Genomic DNA, 21,156 nt, shown 5'->3' on the forward strand with positions numbered 1-21,156 from the left:
ATGGCTCCGGGATTTAAAAAAAAAAAAAACTTATCAATTTGTATATGATAAAAAGTAATATAAATACATACATATATAAATATAATTATTAGGACACAAGCTAGCTGCTTCTTTTCTAACGACAGGTAATGTGGGTACGACAGGTTCTGCCATATATAAATACAGCAAGGTATGTATGCCACATGCCATCCGACTTTTTCTATAAACAGGAATCTAATGATGAAGACGGGAAGGGTTGTGGCTAGGAAATACGAGGATTTGGAGGTCAAGCATGTAACAAGAGGAAGCGATGAAGCAGCAGCTCACCTTCCTGCAACAATCTGTTGCTAGCGTGGAAGAAGAGAAGGTTTGGTTTGGTTTGGTTTGGTGTGGTATGGTGGTCTACCAAATGGGACTCTTAAAGCTGCGCCCAATTATGCTATGTTGATCACTTGGAACTCTTTCGTGAGAGCCTACTTTTTATTTCTTTTTCCTCGCCCCTTTACTCTTTGAGAAAGATATGCATGAACGGCCGCTTTTGGTATTTTCCAACAGAAAAAAAGGAGATCCAAACAAATGTAAAGGTCGATGGTTGAGAGGTTCACCTGTTCCCACTTAGGTTTTCTTTTGAAGTATGCGTCGGGACCATGGCTCACGAACTGGATACGATGGAATGGACATTGCCCGAAAGATGAATCACCATAAGTGAGCTTCGAGGTTGATTCGGTCCGGCCAAATTGCATTGCCTGCATAAGAAGGGTTTGCCAAAGGCTGCACATCTTCTAAAGCATCTTCGTGCGAGGAGGCTGTGAAGTTTCTATACAAAACGAGATGGAGAGCATCCATTGTCCAGCGCAAAGAGTGGTCTTTTGTTATGAAAGCAACACAGCCACTTTTAGAATAACGCATGCGAAAAGTGGACAATTTGAATAAAAGATAGTGGGTTGTTTCACTATTTAGGTAAGGTATTTTCTTTTATCCAAAGGCACCGACGGGGTGAAAGCATAACTAACCAAAATGGAACCAAATACCGATTTGGTCGAGTCTAGACTTGACCCCTTCGATAACTTTTATAAATTAAAGAGCTTTTTTTTTTTTTTTTTCTTTTAAGAATCAAATGGTCTAACTAGTAATCAAAAGGAGTAATTATTAACGAATCCATATCTCAAGAGACACTGGATACTTATGCTGAACCCCTCGTGATTTCCCAACAAAAAGAAATGATCACATGCGTGAGTGGGACACACAGCAAAAACACACATAAGGTGGCCCACGTAGATGTGGCAACTGGACTATCCAGTTTCAGGCTTCACCAAAAGGAAAATGTATGCAACGACTATATTAGATGTTGAAACCCATGGCTGGAGGAGGATCCTCGTAAATGCTAAGATTGAAATCATACGTTGTAACCTGGCCAATCTACATACAAAGGAGGTGAGCCTTGTTTAGGACAGGAACAGGAGGCGCACTCTGGGAGAAAGATGTCTCTGTTTCTGTACAGATGATCAAATAACCAGCTATAACCTGCAAAAAACCAATAATAAAACTCGCCAGTGAGATAGTCAATTAGGTGCAAGTTTGGGATTCAACTGTCGACGTTCATGACCAACAATTTTAAGAATAGTATTGTAAATGTAACATTTCAAAACCAGAAACTCAGTAGCTAATCCTAGAAGGTCCATCACTACAACTACACGTGAATAGTTAGGATACTGATATTGGTCATTAAACGTGAATAATTAAGATACTGATATTGAATTGTTTATATGACGACGATTGAAACCTAAGATGTTTGAAGCTCCTGTTACAACTTAGTAGAGAAACTACTTTACAGCTAAAACCGGCAGGAACTAAATTACAGTTGCTGTACATGTCACCGTCCACATAAAACATCAGCAGAGAGAGTATTCGCAGTCAAGCAGGCGGGTAAGGATTTCCTGACAGCTTGGTCGCTCATCAGGTTCTGCCCAGCAGTCTACAACAGATATGCAAAGTAGCTATTAGTTGATTAGTAAATAATATGCTTGGATTTCAGAACCAGTTGTAGCTTCAAATTTGATGTACCGGAAATTAGGCTGCTGAGAGGACCTTCAGGTATAACCAGCCTTTTCCCTTCAGTAGCAATGGCATACACCACCTGACAGCAGAAAACAACATGACGATGGCAGTTCCTTTAGACGATTATGTGGCAACAGAACATATTTTGGACAAGAACTAAACCATAGCTCACCTGAACAGGTGTCATGCCTTCCCATGGCCTATTCAGAGTGCAAAGTTCCCACATTATGACTCCGAGGCTAAATATATCGCATTTCTCTGTAAATGGTTCATTGCGTATGAGTTCAGGAGCCATCCATTCTGGGGTTCCCGCAGAGGAGTTATCTCTCATTGGACCAGCTTTCATCACTCGCGAAAGACCAAAATCACAAATCTTAACTGTCCAATGTTTATCCACAAGACAATTTGCACTTTTTAGATCACGATGTACTATTTTCATACGATGTATGCACATCAGCCCCCTTGAAACCAAGAAACAAGTAATCAGGTAATACTAGAAAAATGCTTGTTCCATAAATTTATTATGATAACAATAAAAAAATCGTAAGTCCCAACTATTTAGGGTTGGCTATTTTTCATAATTTTATTACTAGCATTAATTCATGAAAAATCTATACTATAGAAAGGATAATTGGAAGGAAAAAATATCATTGAATAGTTAATCATTCTAGGTGGACCATAACTGATAATTTACTTGTGGGAATAACTCTAGTGATTCACATGTCTTGGCCGTTGAATAACTTTAACAAATAAAAGGAGTGGAAAATCACTTATGAACTTTCCCAAAATGAGCAAGCAGAGCCAAATGGTAAAATGTTGCCAAGTGGAGTCAAGTAGCATGTGCCAGTATGGGTGAAAGATATTTGGAATGGGCCATGCCATACACATGCTGGAGGTGCCAACTTATGGCAAGAATCTTTCATCTATATTGGGTGTAATACTATAAATGTATTAGCAAGGATTTTAATTTCGAATAATACCATCCGTACCGGGCGGTACGTATCGTTCCGTCAGCAGACCGATATGCGGACCGGCCACTATTGGGTGGTAGCATCGATTGGGGCTGTTTCCACTTCGTTATCACCCTAAATTGACCGTCATCGCCCGCTACTGAATGGTATTAGCAAAGGGAGAAGAAAGAAGGAAAAGAAAAGAGAAAACCTGAAGATCCGACTTTGCTCTCCCTCGACGATCCTGATTTGTCACTGCCCTCCCTCGCCGGATGCCGCAGATGATGTCGCCTCCTCATCTGAGGTGATAAGACCTTGTCATCGTCGGCGACTTCTCCTCATCCGCATGGGGAGAGAAGAAGCCTCGGTGATGTCGCGAGGAGAAGTGGTTTATTCTCCCCACGCAGGTAGAAGGAACGAGGCGTTTCTTTTTTTACTTTTTTGCATGGGGAGAAGCAACCCTCGGTTTCTTCTCCCTCTCCCCACGCAGGCAGAAACCGAGCGACGTCGCCCTTTTTTTTTTTTTTCGTATAGGGAGAAGGAAACAGTTTCTTCTCCCTATGCGAGCAGAAACGGAGTGATGTCTTTCTTTTTCCATTTTTTTGTGCGCGGAGAAACCGGGTGACGTCGCCTTTCTCTCTTTTGTTTTTCATGTGGGGAGAAGGAAACAGTTTCTTCTCCCCATGTGGGCAGAAACCAAGCGACGTCTCCTTTCTTTTTTTTTTTTGTCGGGAGAAGGAAACCTCCTCACGCGAGTAGAGCGCCGGGAGTATCGAGACAATGTAGTGTATATATATATATATATATATATACCGAAATGTATATATATCGAGACACACATACACCGAGCGGTATACCGAAATGTACCACTCGGTATACTTATATCGTACCGTACCGAGCTGAGTTCGAAACTCTGGTACGGTATGAAATTACGAACCTTGTATATTAGCCTACCCCCATGACACAAAATGCCAATCTTTTTAGTAATATTGGTAGCTAAAGAAACAAGGACGACTTAGAAGGTTAGAGAAAAAACATCACACGACAAAAATAGAGTGCCAACCTCGAAAATTTTCTACATTTAGTAGATTATGGACATAAAACATTTAACTTAAGATGGTATGTAGGCTGCAGAAAAGGAGAACAAGTGATGCCTTACTTTTGAGAATCGAGTAAAAGAATTTAAAAGGAAGAAAAGACAGACTACAAGAACAAAAAAGAAGAAAAACTATGAGAATTTTGGAACCTAATGTGCATCTACCAAGAAAAGGTCAGGAACTCGTCCTATCCTAGGGAAATTCTATACAAAAAAAAAGGTGATATAGGAAAGGAATTATAGAAGAGAGAACCAAACAAGAACAGAAAAAACAAATATGGGAGGTAGAACAGTGCACAACCATAGGAAAGAAGATAAGTAGGTCATTCTTGATACTTGCCTGCAAATATCACGAAGCATCTTTAATCTCTTACGCCAACTTAGTCTCTTTTTCTGACCACTCGTATGTATAAGATAATATAAAGATCCCATCTCCATGTATTCTGTAATCAATGACAGGTGTGGAGGCTTCATGCATGCACCAAGAAATAATATAACTGCACAAAAAGAATATATACAACAGAATTAAGTGAAGAAAGTTGTATGCAAAAGATTCATTGCTCAATCTACCTCCCAAATCACTATCTGACAGTAGAAAATCATTACCATTAGGATGCCGAAGACGGCTGAAAAGAGAAAAAGAATGCAGTAAGAAAAGCATCTAAAAACAGAAAGACCATGTTAAATCTTTATATATGGCAAGAAAGTGATACCTTAGTATGGATATCTCATTGCAAAAGTCTTCCATGTTCTCAGTTGTCATATCTTGTTCTAGAAAAACTTTTATTGCAACATCAGTACCATTCCATATGCCACGGAAAACTTCCCCAAAGAATCCTAAACATAAGTAAAATAATTTATTAAGCAATATTGTCCTCCGATTCTTAGCAGGACAATAATATCCCATTAACAAATAGTAGGCAGCATGAATTCTTAAGATCAAATAATTGCTGAAAATAGCTTCACATTTTCTAGTTCTGTTCAGCTAAAGAAACTTGAGACCAACTCTTTTGCAAGTGATAGGTGTTAGAATTCAAACAGTAAGAACAAATGGATTTAAATAATAATACTAAAACCCATACCAGAATCTTCTCTGACTGATATATATGTTGCGGTATGATATTACATGCTTCGCGCACAAATAAAAAATAGCAAGGACTGTTTGGTATGTCATCACTGACTGACACCAAAAGTACACTGGTATATGTAATGAAAGATATTCCTAGAACCATTTATGGAAAAGAAAGGGAAGGGTACCCCTAGGACCTCATATGAGTCTTCTATTAAAAACTTTGATGTACCCGAATGTTCCTGGCTTTCGATACCTACTTGTTTACTATAAGTTCTTTTGCTTGGCTTGCATATTGTTAAGTCGCTTCAAGAAGTTAACTGCTTCCAATTGGAGATGCATGTACAAACCATCATTTAACATGGTACATCTTGTATATGCACCAAGATTAGAACTTCTGCATAACCTTAATGATAGCATTATAAGATAGCCTCTTTGAGCTAAGGAATTTTTGGGTGTTAAACGTGATTAATTCATACATAGAAAATATATCTTATTGGCTTGCACAATTATAAAGACAACCTGCAACTGATTGCTGTAAAGATGTAATTGATTGACACAAATTTTGCTTCTCCCTAGTTGCTTGCAGTACACAACTCAAGTTATACATTTGCAATGCACTTCAGTATCTTGATAATACATAATTAAGCAATCGCTAAAAAGAACAATCGGAATAGGTCATTTGCTAGATTTTGGTAATGCAGTGAAAGAAATAGGAGTGAGGAAACATGCAGTTGCAGATAAGGATAAGAAAGGATCATGAACAGAAGATTTGAGCATGGTCAATTTAACTCAAAAGCAAACCATAATCAAAATGCAGAAATGATATGCAAGAGAAATATATTTCTTCAAGTTACTTGCCTATTCCAACACGTGTCCCAACAGTTAACTCTGAGAATACAATGTTCCATTCATCAAAGGGTAGCAAAGGCTTATTCAGAAGGGAAGATGACTGCAAAATTTTGTTCCATTTTGACTCCATGACTTCTGTTCTTAGAAAATCCCCACTTACATCTGAAGTTTCACCCCTATATCCATGAGGAGATGAAGGCAATGATATAGCCTTCTGAGTCGAACCTGTTTGCTTTCTGAAATTATTACATGTACTAGAAAGTCTTCCAGATGCTGCTTCATCCTGCCAAAGAAAGTGATATTAGGCTTAAAATTAAGTATGCGGTTGAAATTCCACACATTCAGTATAAGAAAAAGCAGGAATCACTTTAGGCAAAGCCAAACAAAAATTCAAAGAAACATAAAGTAAGCAAAGTACAGAAAATAATGCAATACATCTTAAAGACTGCATATCCATCGAGTAAGCACAAGAGACACAAAGAAAGTAGTATGTTGAATGAGCTAGACATCAATATTGAATAGCCTTATCAACCAGTGATGAGGAATTTATTAAGTTAAAGGTGCACAGAAACAAGCCAACCAGGCTTAGCCTCTACATTTTGAAGAGATTCTTATTTGAATCTTTGTAGAGGTGGTACCCACATAATTCTCAATGTGGGCGTCACGCCCTCCATTATTCCCAAGTATGTGTGTAGGCCTGGAGTAAGAGTACAGGTGAACAACAGCAGGATCCTAATCAGGTTTCAATAGTAAATATTCAAATATGGTGCAGAGGTCAACTTTTCGTTGCCATGCAAGTATTGCATGTAGCAGTTGACATGCTATGACATGGTTCGTATACCAACTGGCACAAGCACATTTACTAGAGCCAGCTGCCAAACCTTCAGCATGGCACAAGGCCCCATCCCAATATCTTATCGAAAGGATGTCCCGATGAGTACAAGAATCTCGTTAAGGTTAGCATGGTAGACCTTCATAGTACTACCATACATAGGAGAAAAGATCCATATAGCTGTAACAAGTCAAGAAAATGAGAGATAACATGATCTGAATTTGGGCAGCTTTAGTCTCAGTCATAGATTATGAGTATTTGAACCAGGTAATCCAATGAATTATCATACAATGTGTATCAATACATATCGTAAATTGTAATGTGAACTATCTATGAGAATATGGTGTCTACATAAAAATGAGTGAGAATGCAAGAACCACAAGAAAGCATTAGCAAACCTTGGAACTAGGATACATACATTACTTGATGGATCATTCAACCTGTGTTTATCATTCATAGAGAATGAACCTGAAGCTTCAACAACATGATCTCTCAGGAAACGTTTTTGTTTTAAAGTTTCATTCATTGCTCGAACAGTCCTGCAAAAGAAGCTTTATGAGAACGACGAGAAACTATCAAAACACAGGACAATTAACTGAATTCACACAAACAAGTAGAAGTATATGTTTTACAAAAATCACAACAAGAAGAACAAGACATGTTTCCACATATACCAAGGAACAAACAAGATATAAAATAAATGAGAAGGTATAGCCATATAGGAACATGACAACCAATATACAAGATATCACCATCCGGGAATTCATAATTGCACAATGCAATAAACTGAATATATATTGTGCAAATCCATTATTATACATTTTGCGTTGTGGAAACAAAATTCCCATTTATAATAAGATAAGCATATAGTGTTTGGTTCATATTAATCATCAAAAATACTTGGAGGAAACCCATATTTGTAATAATAACACCAGATATACATTTGAAGTATTACATTGTCAAAATCAAGGTATACAATTTCGAATAATACAGCCCGGTATAGGCGGTACATACCGGTCCGTCAGCTGACCGGTACACGGACCGCCTGTTACCGGACGGAACGATATATATATATATATATATATATATATATATATAAGGCGACGTCGCATCGCCTTTTTCGATGAATATTTATATATAAATATATATAAACTTATATATATATATATATATATATATATATATATACAAGGTCTACCATACCGAAGCATACCACCCATACCGAGTGGTACGTACCGGTCCGACAGGTTACCGGTATGCGGACCGTCCGGTACCGCTACAGTGCTGCAGTACTATACTGTAGCACTGCTACAGTATGAAAAAGTATAAAATTATTCGGTACACCAGGGTGTACCGTTCGGTACGCTATGATGTACCGCCCGATACACTGGTACTGTACCATACTGAGCCCAGGTTGAAATGCCGGTACGGTACGGTATGACGAACCTTGTATATATATATATATATATATATATATATATATATATACCGAGCAGTATACCGCTCGGTATACGGTATCGTACCGTACCGAGCTAACGTCGAAACTTCGGTACGGTATGAAATTACGAACCTTGGTCAAAATAATATGGTAACCTGAAACTCAGTTTTAGAAAACAATTCTAATGGTACTTAATTCATAAATATAACAAAAAGTACAGAAAATAAACATGTAGGGATGAAGATTGAATTGCAGTATCAATTATTGAATTCTCAATGAATTAAAAGCATGAAGTAAGTCAAACTAGAACATGCATCAACCTCACAATATCATCCCCAATTTTGGGTGTAATGCTAATGCTTCTTCTCCGCATTCTACGAGCATCAGATGTTGAAGCACCATCTGACCTGCAAATGAGTTTTTGAGAACACTTAAACTTGCTATCATGTATGCCATAAGCATTCGGCTGCAACTAGAATAACAAAACACAACCAAGTGTTCATAGCTAAAATACACATTAAAAAAAATTAAACTGATTGTCTACATGGTGATCGATATACGTGCATTTAAGGTTCTACACTAGTGACTGAAGTTCACATGTTTGATAAAGGTTTCACAAATGGGCAAAGGGTTTGAGTAAGCTCAGGCAGAGGAAGGGGATGATAAAGTGAATGATAGAAATAATAAATCTATGGAGCTGAACTTGGAAAGACAGTTGCAAGTATGAATCAGACTTTGTACAAAAAAAAGTCACCCAGAAAAGCTGAGAACAAGAAAGATAAAAACTAAAATGACTTAATGGAGAGTTCAGGAACCTTGAAATGGTTACACCATCTGCATATTCTCTAAATGACTGTCTATCGCTACCAAGCATGGACCGTCCTCGTGTTCTACATAGAGGATGCTCTGGGCTGCACGTACAGCAAAAACAAGTTGTAATCCTAAAGCTTTGGACTGCAAGTAATAACACAAATTTTGATGTTACAAACATGATACAAGAGGAGAAAGATGAAAGAAGATACAGGAGAAAGTAACAGATTGATGTAACAACATGACCTTAAACAAATGTAGGCTTTCTATAGGATAATTGTGTGCATTTCAAATATACCTATCATTATGAAAATTTAATCCGTTTCAGAACTATAATATGTGATACAAGTATTGGAATATATCATTTGAACAACTTGTTCATGCACATGTATCCTTTGCTAAAAGAAAATTGTCCACGGGCAAGTCCAGGCAGCACCATGGATCCATATTTGTGTCATTCTCATATCTCCAAGTACGCATGCAGTAGATATTTTAAAGTTTGTCCACTCACAGTTGTAATAGCTAAAATAATTATTATTTCCTTTTTCGGGATCTATGGTTTCTTAAATAAACATTATATGAATTTTGTAACTTGTAATACTATATCAGAAATCAACCTGCCACAAGCAAATAAATGCTCAGATTGTTTCCTCACTCATGAAAAACATGTTGAGCACTTAAGGAACTCCCAACTGATTATGTTAAAAAGAAAACTAAAGGAAGGTCCTTCAGAACATGCAAAATAACAAGGTATCCATATTCCATGAAGCACACAACAATCTTAGCACAACAAACCTGCAGACAGAGTTCTTTTTCCTAAATCACAACTCATGCATTAAAAAACAGAAAAGGATTGTTGATGGACATAGAATTTCCTACAAATATGCAAGTCTTGTTAATTTAATGTAACACAAATGAAAGGAAACAGATGATGGATCTTGAACTACTAGTGGATTAGGATAGTAAAATTAGAAATGCATGAGGGGTTTAAGACAAACCGTCTCCTTAACAAAATGGTCATGCAGTAAGTCTCAAAATGTACACTAGGCCATAACCTTAGAAGTGATGTTTTCTCCCATTTTGAAAGGCATAAATATGCTAGATTATATAGACCATTACCTGGGTTAAGGGCAGTTATGTAACAATTTGTTACTACTATATATGAACAAATTCACAGAAAATATACTGATAAGAATTTTAAACAAGACAAACCTTGAACTAGCTGTACGTCCAGCAACAACTTTCCTCCTGCTGCGCCTCCAAAATGCATTTGCAATGTCTGGTTCACTATGTGATACAATCATTTAGCCATCCAACAAAGAAATGAACATAAAGCAGAAACTCAAATATGATGTTATTAAGTGGAAAAAGGATTAAAAGATGATAGACAATATAAGCTTTAGCTTAAAATCTAGCAAAAGAAAGGTGAAAGAGACGAGAATCAATGGTTGACCATTTCAACTCAAAATATTACCTTAAATTTCCCTCAGCAAAAGTTGTTGATCTCAGCATGACCCTACGCAGTGAATGATCAAGCAGGCTAGATGATGGGTCAGCTCTCCGCTGATACAAAGATTGGAGAGTTTCATTGTGCTCTGAACTGTCATATTAGGATGAAGCCATTTGAATTCACTAAACAACATATGGTGCAGCTAAGACAATTAATTCCACAGGAACTTGTAAAAGAGCAAAAATAAAAAAGTATAACAATAGCAACAAACTTGGCGTTTTTTGCAACAGAAAACACTTCAAAGCAAGAAAATAATATGAAACAAATATTCAATAATCCGTTAAGTGATTCCCATAGGTTTTATAATAATTGCATTCTACTTTCTTGCTTCTACTTACAACAAAAAAGACTAGTGCTTTACTGTAAAAACAGACATCGTATACAATTTAAGAAAGAAAGCTCTGAAATAATTTTCTCCAAAAAATTGGAGATGTCTTAAAGAAATTAGCTCCACTAGTTACAATCTGAAAACGAGAAATTCACATTGAATTAAAGCAGACTTCTCATATATTCAGCAAAGCCAATGCAGGATTAAACAAAGGAAGGTCTGCAAGCAGGTTATGGCCCCAAGGTATCAGATTTATTGGTTATTGACAAAAAAAAATCAACCTGATGTCCCAGTACAAGAAATAAAGCAGAGAGATATTTGATGGTCAAATGATTGAACTAGGAACACAGCATTCTGGTTAGTTGGTCCATGCTTTTGGATTTTGGGAGAGAGATTTGAAAAGCTGACAGAGTCTGCACAGTTTCAGTTCAGAGACAAATGCTTCATCAGATAGTCTAACCAAGTTTTTATATATTGGTCAAACCAGTATGTAGCATTTGAGGGTCTAACCAAGTATTAGAATTGAAACCTACAGCTTGATAATGGTACATCTATCATTCATTTTATTTACTCTATTCAATGACACAGGCCGATGTAGGATGGTATACCACCTATAATGCTGCCATCATATCATTTCAATAGATGCTAAAATTGGTACAGAAAAGGCATTTTGACCCTTAATTCTAACTATGCAAAGTTCAAGAAGAAATTAAGGAATAGATCAATAGATAATGTAAACAGTGCTTCCATAAAGGCTGCAACAGTCTTTATGGTGTATGAAGGCACAAGTGATCAACAGATGAAGGATGATGAAAAATATTAGACAAAGGGAAAAGTGATTGGAGAAAAGGATATAAAGAAAAGAGGGCTTCGATGGCAAATTGAGAGATTAGAAAGATGTAAACAGACAATGAGACCGAAGATAGAACATTCAAACCCTTACTAGAGAAATTCTTCAAGCAAATATAGTACACATGCAGTTACATTTCCTGTTAAGTCATACATAATGACCTTGGTTGCTGGCCCCTAAGTCAGTCTAGATATGAGTCCCAGTTACTTAAGGAGTCAACATTACATTTATGACTACCATTTAATCCCAACTAAGTAAGTTAAATATTATTCTTGTAAAATTAAGTAATGATAATATTGATGGTAGTGCAGCATAAATAGTGTCAAGAAAAGTATTACAACATAAAGAGAAATGATTTAACTATTTAAACAATAAAACAATCTAAAATTTAACCAAGAGCTTTCCTACTTCAATATGGATATGAACTCCAGTTGCTTAATACTCCATCTTCCACCATCTATTGGCGATGTTTAGAGGAAATTAAAATCTTTTGTAATGGTTATTGCATGTGAGATGAAAAAACAGATCAAGTAATTTAAATTACCCCCTGGATAGTGATAGTAAAAGGAAAAATAGGACACTAGGACTCTATTGAATGGACTGAAAATGCAACATATGTTATATATTTGGAAATTGGCCCACAAATAATTATATGTCAGTTTAAAATGACAACTAGATATACATCACAAAAAATAAAAAAAACGGGTATCATACTAATGCAAACATGATACATACCCCGCAGCTTCCACTTTGTCCGAGAGCCCATATAATGGACTGTTGGGTTCGAGAGGAGAATCACAAGAGTCATACTCAGCAGAGTCGCTCTCCCCTGCTGCAGAAATATGGGATATAAATATCGCCTTGGTTGAAAATGGAATCAACTGTCCAGGATAGCGCATAAGATCCACAAGTAGCTCCACAGAATTCAGCACAACTACCACAGACATATGCTTGAATGAGTCTATGCATTTGACACCACCATCATTAGGTAGACCCTATACAAATACATAATATGAAAAAGTGACCATTTAGATAGGCTCAATGTCACAACATAGTTCAGTGTATGAAGAGAAACCTAATCATACTAAGATATAATAGAAATGATTACTACCACCACAAGTTTGCTCTCAAGACCAACAGCATCTGCTAGAACTTTAAACAAAATTGCTCGAGGCCGGCATGATCCCTGCCTAATCTGTCCAAGCAGTTGGATGCCTCTATTATCCATCAAATGAGAAACATCTTCTACTGCAGCTTTTGCAGGACTCAGATCTGAATTTGGACGCTTATAGAAGTCAAAGACCTAATTTTGAACCAGAAAGTAAGCATGAGACAACATAAAATGAGAATGATTTTTATACTATATGATGACTATACATATTACATGTTTATATTCAACCTAAAAATACGTATTCTTAGATATTTATATAAATACCTATAAATAAAACATAAAACATGATCCAGCAAAGGCACCTATTACCCATTTTCTAAAAGATTATATTTCTTAAATACGTGTGAAAACAAAATATGATGGTTTGGTTGATTTCATAAAACTAGCACATTTGCTTCCCTTAAGTGTCATTTAATCCAACCTGCTTAACTATAAAGAAAAAGAAAACGTAGTGAGAAGTAGCCTGGTCAAAAATATAATTAAGTTGGTGGGATAAATCAATTAAGATATTCAAAAGAATACTAACCAAGCCAGCAATCTTTTTTATTATTAAAGCAGGATTCGCACATAGTCCTTTCACCATGGCCGCACTTAACTGCTTCAACATGCAGAGTTTCTTGTCCTTTTCTGCATCTACAAGAATTATGTCAGCCTTAGACCCTTCCATACCAAGAGAATAAAGCCCATCGGGAGATGGAATAGTGTCAAAAAGCTCCTTAAGTTTCTTATCCTGCATTAATTAAATAAGAGAAAAAATCTGTGTGTTGCTCAAAGGAATAAAAGCAAACTAAGGAAACAATAAAGATTCAGCAAATAAAAATAAAATCTGTGGTAAAATATTCTATTTCTCACTGGAATGATAGAATAGAAGCCATTCGGTATCAATCCTGAATAAGTTCCAGTGGACCACAATATTTGAGAAGCAGCCTGAGATGAGTATTCAGCTTGCCATACATCACATGGAAACCCTCCAGTAGTCAAAGTTTCTCCTCGTGGAGCCAAAGAAACAGACTTTAAATTTTCTGCAATATCTGAGTGCCACCAAACAGCATTAGAAGCCACTGGTTCAGAACGTGTTGAATCACCTGACAATTCCATTTTTCAGGAACACAAAATATAGAAGTAATTCCTCTCACTTTTCATCCCATAGAGGACGTTGGGTACTATATAAACAAAGCTCACCAATAAGATCAGAGTAATTTTCTTTTAAATTTCCTTCCTCCATCGTTCCTAATGTCTACAGATACAAGAAACCTGAGTTAGGCAAACTTTTCCACAAGCAGACATAAAATCAGAGAAGCTAATTGTCACATGTTCTTCTTAATAAGAAGTAAACTTCATAGTAAAGTATAATGTAACAAAGTAGAGGTTGCATCATGTGTATCAAGAATCTATGTCAACTTTTACAGGAACTAAAATGGCATTTAAGTAGCTGTAAGACTGCTAAATGTTTTTCTACTTTAGATGTTATGCCTGAAAATTGCCAGTCTTTGCCAAACTTGAGACAGATTTCACCAGTGAAACTAAATTATTTAGAAACAAGAAAAAGATCAGCAGGAATTCCAGTTTTCTAACATGCTCCAAAACCATAGGATAAGCAGCAGAACATATTTCTTAATGCTCCAGTCAAAATGTTTCATTTGTCAAAAACAAAGTAAAATAAGCCAAACATGTGCATTCAGCCACCATCGCTTACATAAAACTAATAACAGTGCCGACAATCAAATTGGCCATGGATGAGATATACTGGGATTATGGGACGCCACAAATGAAATAAAAAGAAATTGCAGGAATTTGAATAACAGACATTTGGGATTCCCTATAGCCAGGACCATCACAGGAAGTCAAATGATAGTTGCTCACGTATATCCACAATAAACAACTATTTGTTATTGTAAGATGATCAAATTTATTAGCAGCCATAAGATAGCAATTTTCTGGTCATAAGATATAAAAAGTGCAAGCACTGCTTTGGTTGCATAATGCACATGTGATGCCTGATCCAGCATTGCACTGACACTCGGTGGCAAACAAGGAAGCAAGCTAAAGAATTGTTTCCATTAATATCCTCTCAGTGGAGGAAACTTCATGAAAATGTAAGCTTAAAGAGACTAACCAAATTAATCATCAGATATTTGATAAAATTAAAATACAAATAATTTTGGGACTGTCGTCCTCCTAAGTTGTTCTTTCCATTCACTCATACAAAATATATATTTGACCTCACTACCATACAGGAGCCAAGTCACATAAAATTTCAAATTAAAGCTTGAACTCATAATTAGTTGGAGCATGTAAAACTAAGCATTTAGCCTCTCTTCCACCACAGGGATAATTTAAAAAGAATGTCATCATGTGATTGCAACAAATTCACATAGCTAAAGGCTCATGATTTTAATAAAGCTCGACCATTTAAATTTAAGCAATATGCCAACAGCACCAAGTGTGAAGGAATTCCATTGAGATCAAGAGAAAAACATCATCAAGGCCATGCAAACAGTGATTGGAATAATTCTTCTTTGAGGAAAGATGACTGGAATTTTCTTCCCACATAGGTCTTTTGGATATTGGAACCTGATAGCTCCAAGTTTAGGAAAAAATTCAATCTAGCGTGGAGGACATCAACCATTATCAGCTTCCCAAGCATAGAGTTTGGCACAAACTCAGGCTAACAAATCTAATTGACTGCCGAAGTTTCCCAAGTTTCTCCTGATACATGAAAGGTAAAAGCATAATAACCATTTTGGTGATGGGAGCATATATTAGTGCTAGTCTAATCCTTATGGCATGACATCCTAACCAGGTCTCTATACTCTCTTATAATCAGCACTGCTATCTTCCTGTGAGGTAATCAGACTTAAAGGAAGAGCTACAACTTCGATGACCAGGTAAATTAATAATTAGTTATACAAAGAAATCGTCCCAAATTGTAACGGATTGCAGCCACTCTCTACATTCTCCAAGAACCAACAGAAACTGCTGAAACAAAACAGAACCAATAATTTCGTACATTCTGACAAATCGTCATATATCCTTCACATATAAGATCCAAGTAACTACGTGGAAAAGCTGTTTAACTGCTAAACCGCCAGAAATCGTAAATGATACTTCTTACTCAAATAAGACAGCACCGTCTCTATCAGTAAACCATGATATCATTCAAAAGCAAGGCAATAACATCAACCACGAAACATTACGGAGCAATTATTAAAGCAATAGACATCAAACTTCCAGTATCCAAAGGTTTTAAGAGACCGATTCTCCTTATCGTCAATTAAAAAATGATATCGCAATTCCTTGCTGCCCTAGTCGAAGAAATCAATTCGAATTTGCAAAGATTAAACGAGTAGAGAGAACCAAAATACCCCAATTTAGTCAAAAGTGCAACGCATCAACATAATTCCACCAACACCGAAACAAATTCAAACGCATTGGAACCATATTGTGATAGAATCGAACAAATCAACGCGCCTTCAATCGATCCATCGCCGGCGGACGAATCCGTTCATCTTCACCGAATTCGAATAACCGTCAAGGACTGAAAATGCGGTCGAAGAGTCCGGTAGCGATCGCGGATCTGAATCTACCGACCGACACGCCGATCGGAATCAGGAGCCCGAATACTGATAAGAACAGGAAATCGAAGAGATCTAGAGCATCAATACGAGGGCGAGAAAGTGAGGAAGATGGAGAACAAAAGTGTGAGGGGAAATGAACGAACCAAAGAAATGATATAGCGGGTTAGAAATAATTCGATTTATTGATGAAATCTTCTTTATTTATTTTTTGCGCGTACAAGTACTATGCGGGAGATCAGGATCTCCTTCGATCTCGGTCATTGGACGGTGATCATGAATTTGACTTAATACGAGTTTTATGGTGACGTGCTCCCGTCGTTCGCATTCTACCGTCGACGCGGAGCGTAGCCATGTCGCGGTCGAAACGTTGAAGCTCACACGTCATCTTGGTGGTTCGAATTTCCAACCACCCCCGTGCTTACCCTCTGCGCGGAATCGAGAAATCACGTGGGACCCGCCTGAGTGCCCGGGCTGTCAAACGGGATGGTCGAACGGGCATTCGAATCGAAAGACGGATGCGGAAAGTGTGTTTGTTTTATCGCACGGTGGGTTAGGACCAAACAAACCATGCTTGTGATTCGCCCACATCATATGGTTGGATTTAGTGGCGAGGCAAACTGCACGGAAGCATTCAGCTTCGGCCCCACGCATTCTCTTCCACGTCATCTCGTCACGAAGCTGGACAGGACGTTTTGAAATGCCTTTGGTACTTTATTATTAATGTCAATTAAAATCACATTATTTCGATTCTGAATTATGATTAATGATAGATATTTAATTAAAATGAAAAATAAATGGCATGTTTCGGTCGTGACTAGTGATAATTTAACGGTTTAGCCCACTCCCTCCTCCTCGTTCGAACTTCAAAAAGCTCTTTCAAATGGGGCATGGGCTTTTTCTGTACACGTGAACTGAGTACGGTTTGAACGATGTGGGGTTCATGTATGTCTCAGCTGTAACGGAATCAGTTCGAGAAAGTGACCTTTTTGACTCGGCTGCAAAAAAGGACAACCAACTTAGGACAATAGTCATGAGAATGGTTAAGGAGGATAATTGGACGTTTCATTGCTTTAAATCGTTTTCTTTATTGTCTCTTTCATGGCCGTCGTGGGTTGCGCAGTTGACCAAGAGACGTCTGGGCTTACTTGACGTGTAGCTAGATAACAAGTTGATGACTGGCGTCGTCCCAAATTTTGCCTTTGTCGCGGTATTTGTTGCAGATGGTGGATGGCGGGTCCGACTTAGGCTCATTCGTTCTCGTGCTGGACGTGGCTTGTCCAACCCTCCTCTAATCGCGATCGATGACACACAGTTCAAGTCTGCTGTGAATTTATGGTCGGGTTTGGAACCCGTAACGGATCCGATAACAACCAAATATTCAGGTCCAAACTCAGCTGGATAATATCATATTGAATCACAGTCCCAATGGATTCTTTTTTTACGACACACACACACGGGTCTAAACTCTGTTTTAATATCCCAGGAATCGGGAAGAAGGTATTTCTTGATCGTAATCATGAACCATGAGTTTGTATTAGCACATAATGATCTTTTTCTATGATTCAACTCGATTATCTTATAATACGTTGGTCCTCTTTTTAGCATCCGGATGTCATGATGTATTTTAATTATTTGATATGTTAGAGATTTCAAGTCAATCATAGTTCTATTGAGTTTCCTATAAAATTAAATTAAAAACGTATCGATACATACATACATACATATAATATATAATTTAAGCTAGAAAAAAATTCGGGTAGCATAAGACCCTTTATAGTAATTTTTGGATGTTGACTAAGAGTAAATATATATTTAATTCATATGACAATTTGTTGAATCATTGAAAATTATCAAGTAGTAAAGAGTCAATTGGACAGTAAAACATCTAGTGTGATATTTGGGATATGTTTGTGAACATATCTGAAATGTGATTTGATATTTAATATTTTTTAAAATCATATTTGGTTGAAATGCTATATTACAAAAGTTCAAATGTTGATGAGGTACCTCGCAATCATGTTTTAGTATTTATGGGATACAAATATATTTTTTAAAAATTATAAAGTATCCTATATTATTATTATCTAAAATCATAAAATTACGACTAACATGGTTTGTCTAATATAAAATAAAATTTTATTTATTTATTTTAAAAAGTTATTGTATATTTATTTATATGATTAAAATTTGTATTTATTATATATCTAGGTCGAATGAATTTTTTTATAAGATTACATTTATTTATTTTATTAATTTAAATAAAATAAATAAAAAATTTAAAAAATTATAGAGATTAATTCATTACATAAAAATTTAATGAATTTTTAAAATATAATTTTACCAAACAATACTTTTTCATATCAATGCATATTTAAATTATGATTTTATCTATCATTTATCAAATACTTAAAACATTTCACAAAAATAATATATTTATTTAAATATCCTTATCTAAACACACATTAAGAATATAAATATAAATGTATGTTAATCATATTACACCAACGAATTACATGTTACATTGAGCATAAATCGTTCGAATTGATACATAATAGCATATCACGACGCCTACCCGAATTCTCCGTGCCAAACCTATGTCGTGTTCACCAAGTCCTCGAGCCGAAGCTCGCCAGGCACTCTGACCCTCACCCTACTTGGTCCGCCTACCAGTGGGACGCGCTGGTGAGGTCGGAGGTGACTTCACCTTGGGGCCCCACGGGTCGCGTCTGTGGGAGATAGAGAGAGAGCGCGGGGGAGCCGCCGCAACAGGGAAGATCTTTTGGGGAGAGCCCCAAAGAAATATCTGACCGAGCTCGCCGGGCCGCCGACGATGGAGCTCGGAGGAAGACGACATCCTCCTTTTGCTTTGTTTTCTTCCTCTCCTTTTTTGTTTCCCTACTTTTTCTTTATGAACTCGAAAACGGAGCAGCTACAGTGCGCGTACTTATCCGCTTGCATGGGACGACAAAGCCACGTGCCGATCAGCACCATCCATTTCTGCCCCCCGGAGCCACAACGTCGCGCGGCCCTCGTGCCGAGGACACCCCCCCCCGCACGCCGTCTGAGCTTTTTATCCAGTTACTTGTCGGCCGGCAAACTCCGCCTCTGTCTTCTTCCTCGTCCTTGCCACCGTCATATCCCGCTCTACCCACCGCCGCTGCCAAGGTGGACCGTGAGCCACGGTTAGCGGGACCGTGCGCCGATCTCACAAGCAGGATGAGCTGCCAAGCAGGATAATTCTTTTGTCACCAAAGAATTAGCTCGCTAGTCAATGCCGGACAAGACTGCCAGCTACATCCCAACACCTTTATTCACCCCAATAAGAACACCAAGAACAAGAGGGTACCGAGGTCACCTTGACAATATGGTTCGAGCACATGCAAAATGAATTGAAACCAGTTGTTATCGTGGTCTGAAGGCCTAAACATGGGTTAGGATACGTTCGAGATAGGAAAGTCTCACCCGGACAAGACAAAATAGCTAACGCATGATGTACTTGGTCTAGAAGCAAGACCCGCGTTTAGACTTTGGGTATCACCGCCACTGGGAGGAGTCTTATAAGCAGTGATCGCGAGCTTGAGTAGGTGACGATAAGGACGGATGCGGTCCGTGACGAACATGCCGTTGTTGCCGAGACCCGCGGCGGGGAGCCCGGCGACGCAGGAGGTGCTAAGGCGGTACCACAGCCGGCACAAGGGCCCGGGGCAGTGCGGCTCAGTCAACGTGCAGTACGTGGCGGCGCCGCTGCCAACGGTCTGGTCGCTGGTCCGGCGCTTCGACCGGCCGCAGGACTACAAGAAGTTCGTGAAGGACTGCGAGCTGAGCGCGGGGGACGGTGGGGTGGGCAGCGTGAGGGAGGTGACGGTGGTGTCCGGCTTGCCGGCGGGGACCAGCACGGAGCGGCTGGACACGCTGGACGACGACCGGCACGTCATCAGCTTCTCCGTCGTAGGCGGCGACCACCGGCTCAGCAACTACCAGTCGACAACGACGCTCCACGTGAGCGGTGGCGGGACGGGGACCGTCGTGGTGGAGTCGTACGTGGTGGACGTGCCGCCGGGCAACACGGCGGAGGATACCTGCGTGTTCGCGGACACCATCATCCGGTGCAACCTCAGGTCGCTGGCGAGCATCTCGGAGGAGATGACTGGATCGCCAGCCGACGGCTGAGCTGATTCCTCGGTTGATGGTTACTTGAAGCGTGCAACCCGAGGGACGAAAGCACGTGCTGCTTTCTACCGGTCTCGGTTGCAGTCTTGCGGCGTAAGGTTGTAACCTTGAGGGGGAACAGTAAAGTGCCACTGGTCTGTGTGTGCTTATACTACGCGTAGATGTACAAACGATGCGACTTAGCGTAATGCTCTTAGGTAGTTTGGTTTGGTTTAATGACGATGCGACTTAGCGTAATGTTCGGGAGTCCTATGTGGCGTCTTCGATCCTCTTTGTGAGCGCATTCACCGTGGGTCCATGGAACCGAACTCCGAATCCGGTCAATCCCTCCCTGCTCGAGCTTTTAATCATCCAAAACGCATTGCATAACCAAACTATATATATCCCTGCAAAATAAGTGATTATTTATTTTTTAATTTAAAATTCATATAAGTTTTTAGAAGCTACCATATAAGTTATTAACGT

The 21,156-nt window shown here is 38.4% G+C and overlaps 2 protein-coding genes across 4 annotated transcripts; one reads left to right on the forward strand and one right to left on the reverse strand.

The window, feature by feature from the left end:
• Window positions 1–1,666: 1,666 nt before the first annotated feature.
• On the reverse strand, window positions 1,667–16,654 carry LOC135635607 (serine/threonine-protein kinase EDR1-like). Of its 3 annotated transcripts, none has more exons than XM_065146801.1 (18): window positions 16,415–16,654; window positions 14,126–14,180; window positions 13,796–14,028; window positions 13,470–13,673; window positions 12,884–13,075; window positions 12,508–12,767; window positions 10,559–10,684; window positions 10,297–10,371; window positions 9,090–9,185; window positions 8,595–8,681; window positions 7,255–7,375; window positions 6,014–6,287; window positions 4,797–4,920; window positions 4,690–4,709; window positions 4,424–4,580; window positions 2,210–2,498; window positions 2,044–2,116; window positions 1,667–1,954 (listed from the first exon to the last, which is right to left on the reverse strand). In XM_065146801.1, exons 1-18 carry the CDS (start codon window positions 16,427–16,429, stop codon window positions 1,872–1,874), a joined length of 2,484 nt encoding a protein of 827 aa, XP_065002873.1. In that variant the 5' UTR covers window positions 16,430–16,654; the 3' UTR covers window positions 1,667–1,871. The 3 variants fall into 3 exon arrangements, with proteins under 3 accessions (XP_065002873.1, XP_065002874.1, XP_065002875.1); XM_065146802.1 differs by having other exon boundaries at window positions 16,309–16,654; XM_065146803.1 differs by lacking the exons at window positions 14,126–14,180; window positions 16,415–16,654 and having other exon boundaries at window positions 13,470–13,576; window positions 13,796–13,934.
• Window positions 16,655–19,891: 3,237 nt separating this feature from the next.
• Window positions 19,892–20,921, forward strand: LOC103981496 (abscisic acid receptor PYL12-like). The gene has a single exon (XM_009398243.3). It carries the CDS (start codon window positions 20,122–20,124, stop codon window positions 20,689–20,691), a length of 570 nt encoding a protein of 189 aa, XP_009396518.2. The 5' UTR covers window positions 19,892–20,121; the 3' UTR covers window positions 20,692–20,921.
• Window positions 20,922–21,156: the final 235 nt, after the last annotated feature.

This window comes from Musa acuminata, chromosome BXJ3-4, assembly GCF_036884655.1.
Source record: "Musa acuminata AAA Group cultivar baxijiao chromosome BXJ3-4, Cavendish_Baxijiao_AAA, whole genome shotgun sequence".
Lineage (NCBI taxonomy): Eukaryota > Viridiplantae > Streptophyta > Magnoliopsida > Zingiberales > Musaceae > Musa > Musa acuminata.